The 16,636-nt window shown below is 45.5% G+C and overlaps 1 protein-coding gene across 1 annotated transcript in view; it reads left to right on the forward strand.

The window, feature by feature from the left end:
• Window positions 1-6,191: 6,191 nt before the first annotated feature.
• Window positions 6,192-16,636, forward strand: part of NUDT3 (nudix hydrolase 3) — a 123,452-nt gene continuing 113,007 nt past the window's right edge. The window contains exon 1 of the mRNA XM_053603258.1: window positions 6,192-6,600. Coding sequence (XP_053459233.1) covers window positions 6,502-6,600 — 99 coding nt within the window. The 5' untranslated portion in view covers window positions 6,192-6,501. The remainder of the gene's footprint in view (window positions 6,601-16,636) is intronic.

Raw genomic sequence — 16,636 nt, forward strand, 5'->3', positions numbered from 1 at the left:
GACTCTTGTCTCAAAAAAAAAAAAAAAATTCTGATAATCAGGAAATGGGAGTTAAGGAGTGGTGGTGGTGCAGAAGAAGGAAGCCATGGTGTGGGGTTGGGGTGTGGCAGTAGTGTCTCCTTCACCCCCACATAATGCTCAGCTATTTTTAGAGACAGAGTTTCACTTTTGCTCAGGCTGGTCTCCAATTTGTGAGCTCAAGCAATCCACCCGCCTTGGCCTCCCACAGTGCTAGGATTGCAGGCATGAGCTACTATGCTCAGCCTAGTCTCTCTTTAACTTTAGTCATTTTAGAAGTGATGTAGTGGGCAAAAAAAAAAAATCCTCACAGAGGGGCAGCACCTGTGGCTCAAGGAGTAGGGCGCTGGCCCCATATACCTGAGGTGGCGGGTTCAAGCCCGGCCCTGGCCAAAAACTGCAAAAAAAAAAAAAAAGAAGTGAGGTAGTGATGTAGTGGGTACCTCATTGTAGTTTTTTTTTTTTTTTTGTGACAGAGTGTCACTTGGTCACTCTTGGTAGAGTGCCCTGGCATCATAGCTCACAGCAACCTCCAGCTCTTGGGCTCAAGTGATTGTCTTGCCTCAGTTTTTCTATTTTAAGTTAGAGGTGGGGTCTTGCTCTTGTTCAGGCTGGTTTTGAACTCCTAAACTCAAGCAATCCACCTGCCTTGGCCTCCCAGAGAGCTGTGATTTTGGGCGTGAGCCACCTTGCCTGGCCAATTTTAGTCATTGTAGTAGTGGTACCTCATTGTAGTTTTTTCTTTTTTTTTGGCTGAGGCCGGGTTTGAACCCGCCACCTCTGGCATATGGGACCAGCGCCCTACTCCTTGAGCCACAGGCGCTGCCCATATGTGATTCTCTTGTCTCAGCCTCCCAAGTAGCTGGGACTATAGGTACATGTAATTATGTGCAGAAACCTTAACCTATAGAAACCATGAGAAATAATAAATGGGCTGGGTGAGGTGGCTTACGCCTGTAATCATACGTAGCACTCTGGGAGGCTGAGGCAGGTTGGCTTAAGCTCATGAGTTTGAAACCAGCCTGAACAAAAAGCAAGACCCATCTCTACTAAAAATAGAAAAACTGAGGCAAGAAGATCACTTAAGCCCAGGAGTTGGAGGTTGCTGTGAGCTATGATGCCACTGCACTCTACCCAGGGCAATAGCTTGAGACTCTGTCTCAAAAAAATAATAAAAAATAATAATAAGTGGGCTGAGCACCTGTAGCACAGTGGTTATGGCGCCAGCCACATACACTGAAGTTGGTGGGTTCAAACCCCGCCTGGGCCAGCTAACCAACAATGACAACTGCAACAAAAAATAGCCAGGCGTTGTGGTGGGCGCCTGTAGTCCCAGCTACCAGGGAGGCTGAGGCAAAAGAATTGCTTAAGCCCATGACTTTGAGGTTGTTTGAGGTTGCTGTGAGCTGTGACGCCGCAGCACTCTACTGAGGGCGACATAGTGAGACTCTGTCTCAAAAGAAAAGAAAAAAGAAATAATAAATGATTAAAGTTTTAATTCACTAAGTTTTAGGGAGATTTGTCATACAGAAACAGGTGACTAATAGAAAAGCAAAAATGAGAAACAATGGGGTGGCACCTATGCCTCAGTGAGTAGAGCACTGGCCCTGTATCTCGAGGGTGGTGAGTTTGAACCCAGCCCCTGCCAAACTGCAACAAAAACAAAAAAAAGAGGAACAAAAGGTGCTCCTAGGGGACTTGATGGCACATGGCAAGGTAGGCCTGGGGAGTTGGGAGGAGAGGCATGCTAAGGCAGCAAGCTAGAGTAAGGAAACCATGAAAATTAATCTTCCATATTTTATTCACCATGTCATCTAGGATGCGTTGTAAGAAGTTACTGCAATGATTCCTGAAAGTAGGACCAGGAATGCTGCATGATCATCATTCAGAAGATTTTAGGTGCATCAAGTGTGGGTATTCCTATTGAGAAATTATTCTCATTCCAAACTGGGTAAGTGATTGGGCTCTACAATACAGAACAGGTTCTGGAAGGGCAGTAACTATTCTTTCATAACAAATGTTAGTACCAGGCCCGGGGATAATTGCTGCGTGAGTGAAGCAAGGGTGACATGGAGACTCAGTTCTTTAGAAGTCTGAAATGTGTAGGAGAGATCTGCAAGAAAACAATAACAGCATCATGTTACAAATAATATAAGTTAGGACAAACTCAGGCCACTATTATGCACAGGGACAGTCAGAGAGGCTTCCATAAGGGTTGATTTTAATCTGAATTTTGAAGGATAAATATGATATGACCTCTCTCTGGGTGAAAGGAAAGGGTGGGACAATGCTGTATATTAGAATCCGGAAGAGTGTTCCAGACACCTGAGAAAGCATGTTCTAAGACTTGAAAGGTTGTCTAAACAGTTCAAGAAACTATAGGTAGTTCCGAATGAACAAAATATAAGAAATGAGAGAAGAGATGAGGTTGAAGGGCCCAACTCCTGTAAGGTTTTGTATTTCCTCGTAGAGTTACAATTTTTTATCTGCAAAGTGCTGAGGAGCAACTGTAGGGTTTTATTTTATTTATTTATTTATTTATTCATTTTTTGAGACAGAGTCTCACTATGTAGCCCTCGGTAGAGTACCATGGCATCACAGCTCACAGAAACCTCTAACTTTTGGGCTTAAGTGATTCTCTTGCCTCAGCCTCCCAAGTATAGGTGCCTACCACAACGCCTGGCTATTTTTTTGTTGTTGTTGCAGTTGTCATTGTTGTTTAGCTGGCCCGGGCTGGGTTCGAACCCACCAGCCTCGGTGTACGTGGATGGCACCATAACCACTGATCTACGGGTGTCGCCTTAGTCTGACTTACATTTGGGAAGGATTCCTCTTTCTGAAGTGGGTGGATGGGAGCCAAGAAGAATAGATGGAAGCCCACAGTTTAGGGAAGAGGTAAGAACTCTAGTAAGAACTTTAATGAAGTAATGGCAGAGGACAAGGTGGGAAAGGGCTGGGCCTGAGGATGTCAAGAAAGCAGAAGCAATGAGATTTATTATTAAGTGGATAGTGGGTAATAGATATGTCAATAATGAATCCCAGGGATTGGTACCTGTAGCTCAGCCATTAGGGTGTCAGCCACATACACTGGGACTGGCAGGTTCGAACCTGGCCTGGGCTAGCTAAAACAACAATGACAACTACAAAAAAAAAAAAAAAGCCAGGTGTTGTGCTGGGCGCCTGTAGTCCCAGCTACTTGGGAGGCTGAGGCAAGAGAATCACTTAAACCCAAGAGTTTGAGGTTGTTGTGAGCTGTGATGCCACAGCACTGTACCCAGGGCGACATACTGAGACTGTCTTAAAAAAAGACTTCCAGGTTTCTGCCTTAGGAGGCTGAATAAATACCTTACTCTGAAGTAGACACAGGCAAACATGCAACATTTTACGTAGTAGTCTTTTCTTTTAGGACTTTTGAAGAAATATTTAACTATAACAATGTTAATAACATACAATGTTTAGAAATTTAAATCTACTATTTTACTTTTTAAAAACTTTAGTATTATTTTCAGGGAACGACAGATCCCATGGTTATGCTCCCTGAACAAAGAAAAAGTAATTATTAGCTTGTAATCCTAGCACTCTGGGAGGTGGAGGCAGGTGGATTGCTGAGCTCACAAGGTTTGAGATCAGCCTGAGCCAGAGCAAGACCCCATCTCTAAAAAATAGCATGGCATTGTGGTGGGCACCTGTAGTCCTAGCTACTTGGGAGGCCAAGGCAAGAGAATTGCTTAAGCCTAAGAGTTTAAGGTTGCTGTAAGCTGTGACTCCATGGCACTCTACTGAGGGCAACAAAGTGAGACTCTGTCTCAAAAAAAAAAAAAAAAAATCTGGGTGGTGCCTGTGGCTCAGTGGGTAGGGCCTTGGCCAAACTGCAACAAAAAAATAGCCTGGCATTATGGCGGGCGCCTGTAGTCCCAGCTACTTGGGCGGCTAAGACAAGAGAATCGCCTAAGCCTAAGAGCTGGAGGTTGCAAGCTGTGATGCCACAGCATTCTGCGGAGGGTCACAAAGTGAGACTCCGACTCTAAAAAAAAAAAAAAAAAAAAATCCAAACAAAAAGTAATTACTGGTGACTTGGCGCCTGTAGCTCAGTGAGTAGGGTGCCAGACATACACAGAGGCTGGTGGGTTCAAGCCTGGCCTGGGTCTACTGAACAACAGTGACAACTGTATCCAAAAAATAGCCGAGCATTGTGGCAGGAGCCTGTAGTCCCAGCTACTTGGGAGGCTGAGGCAAGAGAATTGCTTAAGCCCGAGAGTTTGAGGTTGCTGTGTGTTGTGATGTACTCTACCCAAGGTGACACAGTGAGACACTATCTCAAGAAAAAAAAAAATATTACTACTCAGGTAAGGAATCTGGGAGTGATACTGTGGGCTCCTGAAACTAAACAGGGCCATAATAAGTTGGAGGAAGGAATAAGAAACCAACAGAAAACCTCTGGTGTACTGACACAGTACTATTTTCAATCCTGTCCTCAACCATAAAAAAGTGGCAGATAGTAGTAATCTGCAATCTCTGGCGGTTGGTGTCATTTACCCATATAATTTTTCTGGGAATGTGCTGGCAACAGGCAGCAAAGTCCATAAACACGTTCCCACCCCTTTGATTGGCTTCTAGGAATTTATCCTGAGAACCTATATGAGATAGGGATAAGGATTTACATATAGGAATGTTTACTGCCATGGTTCTAATGAAAGAGGATCCAACCTAAGCGTCTAACAGTTGGAAAATGGCAAAATAATCGATGGTACATCTCTGTGATGGACTATAGTAATTAGAAATGGTATAGAAAACTTAATGACACTGGGAGAAGACCAGAAAAACAAAACAGCAAGACACAGCTCTGTACAGAATAGGCTTAAAGATATCCATGATTTAATTTTTATATGGCCCCCATATTTTTTCACATTTTTGATAATGTATATGTACTATTTCTACAAATGAAACTTTCTTCTTTTCTTTCTTTTAAATCAGAGACATAATTCCCAAGAGTTTGGGAATACTGTTGCATGGGCATCAACCGAAATGAACTGAATTCCACACCTTATGTAGCAAGGTTTGTGTCAAATGTTGATATAACGTGTTGAGTGTCTCTTATGTGCTAAGAAGGTTTATTATACCTATTTTATAGAGGGAATAAATGGTATAATTGAGGTCCCAACACACGTACGTTTGGTTTCAAATTCTTATCTTTTTTTTTTTTTGAGACGGTCTCACTATGTCGCCCTTGGTAGAGTGCAGTGGCGTCCACAGATCACAGCAACCTCAAACTCTTGGGCTCAAGCGATTCTCTTACCTCTGCCTCCCAAGTAGCTGGGACTAATAGGCGCCCACCACAACGCCCGGCTATTTTTTGTTGCAGTTTGCCTGAGGCCGGGTTCGAATCTACCACCCTCCGTATATGGGGCTGGCGCCCTACCCACTAACCACAGGCGCCGCCCCATTTTTCCTTTCTTGAGAGCGTCTGTGTGTCTTTTCCTGGAGAATCTGACATCCACAATATATACTCCTCGTTTATCATCAGAATGATGTTTTATGATTTACGTTATGTGTGCACACACACACATCTTTACTGGCCCGTTCATTTACCTTAAGAGAAAGCATTTTCTTTTGCACCAATAAAGGATTGCAGGGTAAATATCTGTTCTAATGGACGACATACTCATAACTTCAAGCTGTTAACGAAACGTGCACGATGCTCCCTCCCCCCCAATCCCTGGGCCCCCACGCCACGTTTCCGTGCAGTTCCAAATCCTACACGTCTCAGGCTGCACTCTCCATTGCGTTTAACTGCATGCATCTTATTATTTTCTCCAAACCTCCCCCTTCATCCTCTCCCAAACAGACCAGCAGAGCCAGGGCGCGGATGGCATGACCTTGGCTCATCACAGTCCGCGAATATGCGGTGTCACCTTGGGCAACTTCCCGTTTCCCCCTCCACTGACCCGAGGCGCCGACCGCTAGGCGGTCCAGCGCAAACACCCGCATTTCCCCAGGCTTCCTCCGCGCGCGCACCAGCATCCCACGCCTACGCTGCCGACGTAGCAGCCGCCTGCACTAGCGCAGTGCTCTTATTCCAGACGCTCGTTTACGCCGCGCGGACTGGGAGGGCGCGATTCTCGAAAGCGGCCTGCGCTGTGAGCGTGTAGTTGTTCCGCAAGCCGGCGCGGCCTTACGCCGCTGACGCAGCGCGCCCAAGATGGCGGCGTGGTCGTCGTCTGGGTTGGTGGTAGCGGAGGGGGCGGCTGCCGTGGCAGCAGCGGTTGTGGCAGCTGTGACAGCGGCGGTGGCGACGGCGCGGGACCTGGGTCAGGGGCAATGAGGCGACCCCAGTGCGCCAGCGGCAGAGCCGTGTAGCGGAAAAGCGATCCTCCCTTCTTCCCTTGGCTGAGCCGGGGGCGCGCGCGCGCGCGGTCGTCCGGAGCAGGCTCCCCACCCCTCGACTCTCGCGACCCACACCGCACCCCCACCCGGGCTCGGAGGATGATGAAGCTCAAGTCGAACCAGACCCGTACCTACGACGGCGACGGCTATAAGAAGCGGGCCGCATGCCTGTGTTTCCGAAGCGAGAGCGAGGAGGAGGTGAGCCGCGGGGCTGGTCCGGCCAAGGGTCGTGGGGGTCGCTTGCCGCTGCGAGTTGAGGCGCCGGGGACGCGACTGCCTGAGGAGGGTGTTCCCAGGCCGCTAGGCTTGGGCGGAATGAAGTACCGACGGGATTTTCTGAGGCGAGAAAGAGGGGAAAGGAAAAAGGACGATGAGGCGGAGGGAAAGTGGGGCTGAGCGTGGCCATATGTGACGCGCCCTCAGAGGGGGTAGCCAGCTTCCACCCGGGCGCTTTGGTTTGGCCGCCTGTCACCGAGACGAGTGGCTGCGGATAGAAGGCAGTGGGTTGGGAAGAAGGTGGTTTTCAGTCCGAGTTTCCAGCTTTGATCTAGGAAGGGCAGCTCCGCACTCGTCAGCCCGGCACATGTGTGCAGAGGCCGCTGTGCACGAGGTACGGGCTGGCCTTTGTGGCAGAGAAATAGTCCACTTTAGTGGCCAGGTGTGGGCTTTGCTGAGGGATTATGTGTGTCTGTGAACCCAAAGTTAGGGAGGAGGGTGTCTTAGGAAGATTTAGGGCGTTGTGCACAACAATAACCACGGCCAGCTGTTATTTTACCCTGGGCTGGGTAGTCCTTATGGTATAGCCTGAGAAGAAAGGATATTTGATAAAATAATCTTTGCGGACTGAAAATTTTTCATTTTAATTGGGAAGACCAAGAGCGAGATTTAAAATCTTTGCCCTGACCTTTCTTTACTGCTGTATGGGAAGACCCTTAGTATTAAATTTGCTGAGGAAATGCTTTTAGAATTAGTTTTTTTTTTTTTTTTTTTTTGCTTAGGGTATTTAAAAATATCTCAGCTCCCCAAAGCCGTTTCTGTGGTGATGAAGGGAATTCAGAGAAGGCACATGTTTTGTAAATCCACAAAGAATAGCTGCTTTGGAAATTCATAAGATGCCAGTGGGAACACATTTCTCTTGTGTGCCTGGTGGTAAAATGGCAGTTAAACTGGAAACAATGAAGGACGGTGAAATTCAATATGTAATATTCCGGCATTCAGCAGTGGGTTATGGTGGCAGGGCTACAGTACAGTGCATCGTGTTGAAATGGAGGAAAGGAACTTGACCTGTTAGTTATGAAAAGAAGCTGTAATGAAAGAGACAGATGGATAGCCAGGAGTTGCTGTCCAGAGATATTTAGGAGGAAGTGGAAATTTAAATTATTGCCCAAAGAAAATTAGTTAGGGAAGCTTTAATTGTGCTGTTGAAGGATTAGGGTGCCCTCCCTTTCAGCAAAACAGGAAAGGCGATTTGGAAATGTATACTTTATGTCCTAGCATGTGTTATAAAGGTTCCTACAACAGATGCTTTGTAATAGGAATACTAAGCAGGGCCATGTTGTAAATATGTACTGTTTTGGAATACACACTTGAGTAAAGTAGAATTATTGGTGATTACTACTCCAGAGGCTTTGTTCTTGTTACTTCATGTTGTGGGAAATCAGATAGGATCACAGGCTGTTAACTAGAGGGAAAATAATTAGCATAATAACGAGTCTTACTACATTACTATGGTTAAGCCTGTGAGCACCCCAGTTATAAGTAGAAAGGTATAAATGATGCAAAACTATTTGTTCTAAACAATCATACCAGAAATTGAAAACATGTGAGTACTGGATAAATTGGAAATCCTTTATAGATCATAAGCAAACTAACAAAGACTTGATCTTTCATTTTCCTTAAAGTACTGACCTTAGCAGCATTTATGTTGTATGTGTTGAGGCTACTTTGCTGCCTCTTGCAAGTCAGACTTGGCATATGACTTGCCTTTTAGGAACTACAGTTTTTTTTTGTTTCGTTTTTTTTTTTAGAGACAGAGCTCACCTTGTCGCCCTCCTTTTCACAGCTCACAGCAACCTCCAGCTCTTGGACTTAGGCGATTCTCTTGCCTCAGCCTCCCAAGTAGCTGGGACTACAGGCGCCTGCCACAATGCCTGGCTACTTTTTGGTTGTAATTGTCATTACAACCTGCTGTTTGGCAGGCCTGGGCTGTATTTGAACCTGCCAGCTCTGGCTGATGCCCTAGCCACTTGAGCTACAGGCACGGAACCAGTTTTTAACCTGTTAAAAGAAATTACTTTAATGGATTCAAATGTTTGATTTATCATGAAGTTTCTCTTACTAAATTTCTTTTTTGCACATTGGTTAATGAACAAAAGAAGCATGTGAATCTTTAATTACAGATTCAGTGAGTGTTACAGCTAAAGCCTGGGAAGAACAAGAAAATTAATGAAATGGGCCCATTCTAGATTTCATTAAACAAGTATGTATTAAAGGTATGTATTAAAGAACCTACTATGGGTGCAGCACACTCATGTGGGACTTAAAGATTAGCATACCTTTCTGCCTAAAATGTTGAGTAGTTTTAGATGGGATCCCTTAAGTGGGGGGGATTGTGGACCACAAAATAATCTCTAGGGTGCTGTTCAGCTCTCAGATTTATTTATTTATTTATTTTTCTTGTGGAGACAGAGTCTTGCTTTATGGCCCTCGGTAGAGTGCCATGGCATCACACAGCTCACAGCAACCTCCAACTCCTGGGCTTACCTCAGCCTCCCGAGTAGCTGGGACTACAGGCACCCGCCACAACGCCTGGCTATTTTTTGGTTGCAGTTCAGCCCGGGCCGGGTTTGAACCCGCCACCCTCGGTATATGAGGCTGGCGCCTTACCGAGCTCTCAGATTTATAATTGTGTTGGAAGGGAAATAATTTGTTAGTTCCAGGAGAACTTTTATGCTATCAGTAGGCATGCCAGAGACTGAAAGTATTAGCTGGCACACATTGTGGAAATGCAAAATTTAAACCTAATAGGACAGTTGACCCAATTTTACTTTTTTTTTTTTTTTTTGAGACAGAGTCTCGCTTTGTTACATTCGGTAGAGTACCGTGGCATCACAGCTCATAACAACCTTAAACTCTTGGGCTTAAGCGATTCTCTTGCCTCAGCCTCCCATGTAGCTGGGACTACAGATGCCTGCCGCAGTGCCCGGCTATTTTTTTGTTGTTGTAGTTTGGCTGGGACCGGGTTTGAACCCGCCACCCTTGGTATATGGGGTCGGCCCCCTGCTTACTGAGCCACAGGTGCCGCCCTCTATAAGCATTTTTTATTTTAATAATTTTTTTCTTTTTAAACTTTATTGTTAAAAACGGAGGCATAAGCACACATTAGAGCATAATTTGTTTACTTTGCTTTGAGATATAAAACTTAGAAAATGATGAAATAATAAAGAGTTAAACCACATTAGCCTAGGCCTACACAGGGTCAGGATCATCAATACCACTGTTTTCTACGTCCATAACTTCTTCCACTGGAAGGTCTTCTGGAGAATAACACACATGAGCTGTTCTTTTCTTTTCTTTCTTTCTTTTTTTCTTTTTTTGAGACAGTCTTATTATGTTGCCCTCAATAGAATGCTGTGGCGTCATAGTTCACAGCAACTTCCAATTCTTGGGCTTAAGTGATTCTCTTGCCTCAGCCTCCCAAGTAACTGAGACAACAGGTGCCTGCCACAACCCCTTACTATATTTTTTGGTTGTGGTTGTCGTTTAGTTGGCCTGAGCTGGCTTCGAACCCACCAGGCTCGGTGTATGTGCCGTAACCACTGTGCTATGGGCGCTGAGCCTTTTTTGTTTTTTGAGACAGTCTTAAGCTGTCACCCTGGGTAGAGTACTGTGGCATCACAGCTCACAGCAACCTCAAACTCTCGGGCTTAAGTGATTATCTTGCCTCAGCCTTCCAAGTAGCTGGGACTACACCTGCCTGCCACAACTCCTAGCTATTTAGCTGGCCCAGGTCGGGTTTGAACCCGCCAGCCTTGGTGTATGTGGCCGGTGTCCTACACTGAGCTACAGATGCTGCCCTTTTTTTTTTTTTGAGACAGAGCCTTACTTTGTCACACTCAGTAGAGTGTGGTGTCATAGGTCAGAGCAGCCTCAAACTGTTGGGCTCAAGCAATTCTCTTGCCTCCACCTCCTGAGTATCTGGGACTACACGTGCCCGCCATAATGCCTGGCTGTTTTTAGAGGCAGGGTCTTGCTCTGGCTCAGGCTGGACTTGAACCTCTGAGCTCAGGCAATCCACTCGCCTCAGCCTCCCAGAGTGCTGGGATTATAGGCATGAGCCACCTGAGCTGTTGTTTTCTATGATGACAGTGCCTTCTGGAATATCTCTTGAAGGGCTGTTTTACACGTAGTTAATCTTTTTTTTTTTTTTTTTGCAGTTTTTGGCCGGGGCTGGGTTTGAACCCACCACCTCCGGTATATGGGGCCAGCACCCTACTCCTTTGAGCCACAAGCACCACCCTAGTCATTTTTTTTTTTTTTTAATAAATAAGTAAAGGAGTACTCTGTAAAATAACAATAAAAGGTACAGTATAGTGGCTTGGCCCCCGTAGCACTGTGGGTACGTCGCCAGCCACATACACTGAATGTGGCAGGTTCGAATCCGGCCTGGGCCAGCTAAACAACTGCAACAGAAACATAGCTGAGCGTTGTGGTGGGTGCCTATAGTCCCAGCTACTTGGGAGGAGGCTGAGGCAAGAGAATTGCTTAAGCCCAAGAGTTTGAGGTTGCCACGGCACTCTACTGAGGGTGACATAGTGAGACTGTCTAAAAAAAAAAAAGTACAGTATATTGAATTCATAAACCAGTAACATAATTGTTTATTATGCAGTATGTATGTACTGTTCATAATTGTATTTGGTATACTTTTATACCACTGGCAGTGTAGTAGGTTTGTGTATTCACCACAAACACGTGAGTAATGCATTGCATTGCTACATCTATGACAAAGTTAAATCTGTAAGGGGTAGGAATTTTTCAGTTCCATTAATCTTATTGGACCACTGTTTATATGTGGTCTGTCATTGACTGGAAAGTCATTATGTGGCACATGACTATGTTAGAAGATAATAGAGTATGAGTCAAACCCTCTAGCATTCTGTTTTTTCAGCCTCAGAAAACTTTATTTATAGACCAGCAGTGAGCGTGGCTGAAATTCTGATCCAGATTCAGATGTGTGAACATAGTTAGCAAGTTTATTGAGCACTCACTGAGTGCCAGGTTCTGTGATACAGTCACAGAGGAAATAGACATTCAGGGAACTTAGAATCACTAGTGGGAGAGGCTCAGCACCTGTAGCTCAGTGGCTAGGGTGCCAGCCACACACTGGAGCTGGCGGGTTTAAACCCAGCCCAGGCCTGCCAAACAACAATGACAACTATAACAAAAAAATAACTGGGCGTTGTGGTGGACACCTGGAGTCCCAGCTACTTGGGAGGCTGAGGCCAGAGAATCGCTTAAGCCCAAGAGTTTGAGGTTGCTGTGAGCTGTGACACAACAGTCTACCGAGGGTGACATAGTGAGACTGTATCTCAAAAACAAACAAAACAAAAAAAAAAAATCAAGAATCACTTGTGGGAGAAATGGAAAAACAGACATCTAATAACACAACAAAAGTGAGTTCCCTTTCCTATATTTCCCTGGCTTCTTTTCCTATTGAAAATTCCCCATTTAGACACTAGGGAGTGAGCCGTAGCCGTTGCACCCGCTGCCTTGGGAGCTGGTGAGCGGTCCGCGCAGCCCCGGGCGCCACAGACGCGGGAGACTGAGCCAGAAGGGAGGGAGTGGCCGGCCGAGTGCCGGGGCTGTTACCGGGGGCCGGGTGAGGAGCGGCTGGCGTGCGTGGGGCGGCCCAGTCGCCCCAATAAAGTCTGCTTTGACGGAAAAAAAAAAAAAAGAAAATTCCCCATTTAGGCAGTGCCTGTGGCTCAGTGAGTAGGGCACTGGCCCCATATACCGAGGGTGGTGGGTTCAAACCCAATCCCAGCCAAAAAAGAAAGAAAATTCCCCATTTAAATGTTCTACTTGTTGTTACTGACATTTGATAAATTTAAATCTTTACATTTTGGACTTTTTTTTTTTTTTTGGAGACAGAGCCTCAAGCTGTTGCCCTGGGTAGAGTGCTGTGGCATCAGAGCTCACAGCAACCTCCGGCTCCTGGGCTTAAGCGATTTTCTTGCCTTGGCCTCCCAAATAGCTGGGACTACAGGTGCCCAACACAACGCTCAGCTAGGTTTTGGTTGTAGTTGCCATTGTTGCTTGTCAGGCCCAGGATGGATTTGAACCTGCCAGCTCTGGTGTATGTGGCTGGTGCCTCAGCCACTTGAGCTAAGACGCTGAGCTCATTTGGGACATTTGTAATAACTAACCTGTTTATTACACTACTTTGAACCTGCTGTTTAGTAAATGGTCTCTTAATTAACCTCTGTTTTAACCACTTGGTGCACTGAAATGCTTGACTGTTAACTTGGCAGGACCCTGGGTCTGATATAGCCCAACCATGTGGCCTCCTAGGTATTGAATTGTGCGGTTACAAAGTGTCAGTTGCATTTATTCCTTTATCTGTTTATGTTCATTATATTTGTTATTGTAATTATGCAATTTAATTAAATATGCAAAAGTCAGTGAAATTGGAGTTCAAAAAGAACCATTTTGTGAGAAGTACTTGAAATGCTTTGGAAAGACTTCATAAATGCAAGTCAGAAGAAATTGCTGCTCAATTATATGGATAGACAAGCTGGAAAAGATTGGGAAAATAATCTTAAAAGTCTGGAAGGGACTCTCACAGCAGCCTTAAAACTCTTGGGCTCAAGAGATCCCCTTCCCTCAGCCTCCCGAGTAGCTGAGACTACAGGTGCCTGCCAGAGCGCTGGATAATTTTTCTATTTTTAGTAGAGACGGGGTCTCAGGCTGGTCTCAAACTCCTGAGCTGAAGCAATCCACCTGCCTCGGCCTGCTAAAACACTAGGATTCACAGGTGTGAGGATTCACACGTGCTTCGCCCCATTAAACTGTTTTTAAAAAGACAATATGAAATGTCCTTAAGGTGTTAGGTTTGTAGTTTGAGTTTTTCCATTAGAATCCCTCAATGTCTTGGCAGGGGAGAGCTGGGTTGAATGGGGAGATGATTGACCTTGGAGATCCTCAGTGGATAGTGATACTGGTGGCCTGAGTGTCTGTAGAATGCTCCAGGTGACTAGGTGGAAGGATGTCACTGTGGACTACACTTTCCAGCAGGCTCTAGAGAGGGGAGAGTAAGGCACAGGTGGCAATCTCAAGGGTGATAACCATGACAAAGGGCTTCCAAGGGATCCCAAACTGTTGGGGGAGGGAGAGTCCTTTTATGTCATGTTTTGGTCATCGTCCAGTATTACATTGCTCTCAGATCATGATGGGGTTCATTGATCGGTTATCTGGGGACATTTCTGAGCCTCATTTCTCAAAATCTCTCCTGGAGGCTTTTTTTCTGTCATTTCTCTTCTGTCTGTCGAAGACATTAGTCAGTCATTTCTCCCATTCATTCTTTTATTCCTCTTTCCAAAGATGTGAATTCTGATCAGAGTTTGTACTGCAATCTCATTCTTTCTTACTGTTCCTCTTGCCTTAATCCTATGTCTTTGCCTTGGGTGATTCACATTCTCAGAATAGTGTTCCATATCTACTGTGTGTGGAGCAGTCAACGTCTTTCTTCATAGCTTAACATAAAAAAGAAGGGCCTTTGTTCAGGAATATTTTTTAATTCATTTTCAGCATACTCTTTTTTTTTTTTTTGAGACGAGTCTCACTATGTTGTCACAGCTCACAGCAACTTCAGACTCTTGGGCTTAAGTGATTCTCTTTTTTTTTTTTTTGTGGTTTTTGGCCGGGGCTGGGTTTGAACCTGCCACCTCTGGCATATGGGACAGGCGCCACCCTTAAGTGATTCTCTTGCTTCAGCCTCCCGAGTAGCTGGGACTATAGGTGCCCGCCACAACACCTGGCTATTTTTTTTTTCTTGCATTTGTCATTGTTTAGCAGGCCTGGGCTATGTTTGTACCCGCCAGCCCCAGTGCATGTGGCTGGTGGTGAGCTATGGGCGCTGAGCCAGCATACATGTTTTTTGAGAGCCCTGCTGTGGATTGTTCTCCATACAAGACCTGGGGATACACAGATAAATAGGACCATGGGCTGTCATAAAGCCAACCCCTCCACCTGTCTCTCCCTTCGTGCCTACCCAGCAACCACACTGTCCTATCTCTCCTGTACCGTTCATTGCTTTTCCTTCTCAACTTTATCATTCCCAGGGCAATCAGGCTATATTATCTCCCATTTATTTTCCTTTTTTTTTTGAGACAGAGTCTCACTTTGTCGCCCTTCGTAGATTGCTGTGACATCATAGCTCACAGCAACCTCAAACTCGTGGGCTCAAGCCTCAGCCTCCAAAGTAGCTGGGACTACAGGCGCCCCCCCACAATGTCTGGCTATTTTTAGAGACGAACTCTCTCTCTGGCTCAGGCTGGTTTTGAACCTGTGAGCTCAGGCAATCTACCTGCCTTGGCCTCCCAGAGTGCTAGGATTACTGGCATGAGCCACCCCGTCCCACCCTATATTATCTTCCATTAAAAAAAAAAAAATCCTTTATATTCCCTCCTGCTACTATTCCATTTCTCTTCCTTTTAACAACAGTATTTGTCTGTAATTGCTCTCTCCACTTCCCTTTTTTGCATTATGTCCCAAATCCATTTCAGTTAGGCACTTTTTCCCACCATTTGCTGAAGTCATTCTTCAAGATAACCACATCAAGTTACTAAATTCAGTGGCCAGTTCTCAGTCTTTGTGTTACTTGATCATTCCTTTCTTCTTGAAACACTTTCTTCACCATGCTTCTGGGATATCTCTCTAGTTCTTCCCTCCCTTTCTGGTTGCTCTTTCTTAGTATTGTAGATTCCTCATTTTTCTGACTTCTTTTCTTTGTAGTGAGTGAGGGTGCAATATTTGAACCTCTTCCTCCCTGCCCTATACAGTAGGCCAGTGGTTCTCAACCATCCTAATGCTGCGGCCCTTTAATATAGTTCCTGTGGGTCCTGACCCATTAGGTTGAGAACTGCTGTAGTAGGCAATCTCATCAAATCTTATTTTTAAATACCATCTTTACACTGATCACTTTCAAATGTCTACTTTTAGCTCTGCCATCTCTCCTGAATTCAAGACTTGAATCTCTAGAAATCTACTTGATATTTCCATTTGGATATCTGATAGGCGTCTTAAACTTAAAATGCCCAAACTGTTTTCCTGATACCTTTGTTCCCCTCTTCCTTCCTTCCTCTCCTTCCTTTCCTCCCTTCCTACTTCCGTTCCCTCCTTCCTTTCTTTTCTTTTCTTTTTTGAGATAGTCTCATTATGTCGCCCTTGGTAGATTGCCATGGCATCACAACTCACAGCAACCTCAAACTCTTGGGCTTAGGTGATTCTCTTGCCTCAGCCTCCCAAGTCCCTGTAGCTGGGACTACAGGCGCCTGCCACAATGCCTGGCTATTTTTTTGTTGCAGTTGTTTAGCTGGCCCAGGCTGGGTTCGGACCCGTCACCCTCAGTGTATGTGGCTGGCACTGTAACCACTGTACTACAGGCGCCAAGCCCCTTTCCTTCCTTTTCTTCCTTTCCTTCATTCCCTTCCCCCCACTCCTTTTCCCTCCCTTCCCTTCCTTCTCTCCCTTCCTTCCTCCCTCCCTTCCTTCCTTCCTTCTTTCATTGACAATGTCTCGCTCTGTTGCCTAGGTTAGAGTATGATAGCTTTATCATAACACACTGTAGCCTCAAATTCCTGGGCTCATACAATCCTCTGGCCTCAGTCTCTCAAGTAGCTGGTTCTACAACCACACCTGGCTAATTTTTCTATTTTGTTTAGAGATGAGGGTCTTGCTGTGTTGCCCAAGCTGATCTTGAGGGTCTTGCTGTGTTGCCCAAGCTGATCTTGAACTCATTCTTCTGATTGAGTATTCTTGCCTTGGCCTCCCATAGTGCTAGGATTACAGGTGTGAGCTACTGTGCTTCAAACTGAATTATTATTATTATTTTTGAGACAGAATCTCACTCTGTTGCCCTGAATAGAGTGCTGTGGCATCATAGCTCATAGCAACCTCAAACTCTCAAGCCATCTTCTTGCCTCAGCCTCCTGCGTAGGGGGAACTGTAAGTGCCT

Source organism: Nycticebus coucang, chromosome 9 (genome assembly GCF_027406575.1).
Source record: "Nycticebus coucang isolate mNycCou1 chromosome 9, mNycCou1.pri, whole genome shotgun sequence".
In the NCBI taxonomy this organism is placed as follows: domain Eukaryota; kingdom Metazoa; phylum Chordata; class Mammalia; order Primates; family Lorisidae; genus Nycticebus; species Nycticebus coucang.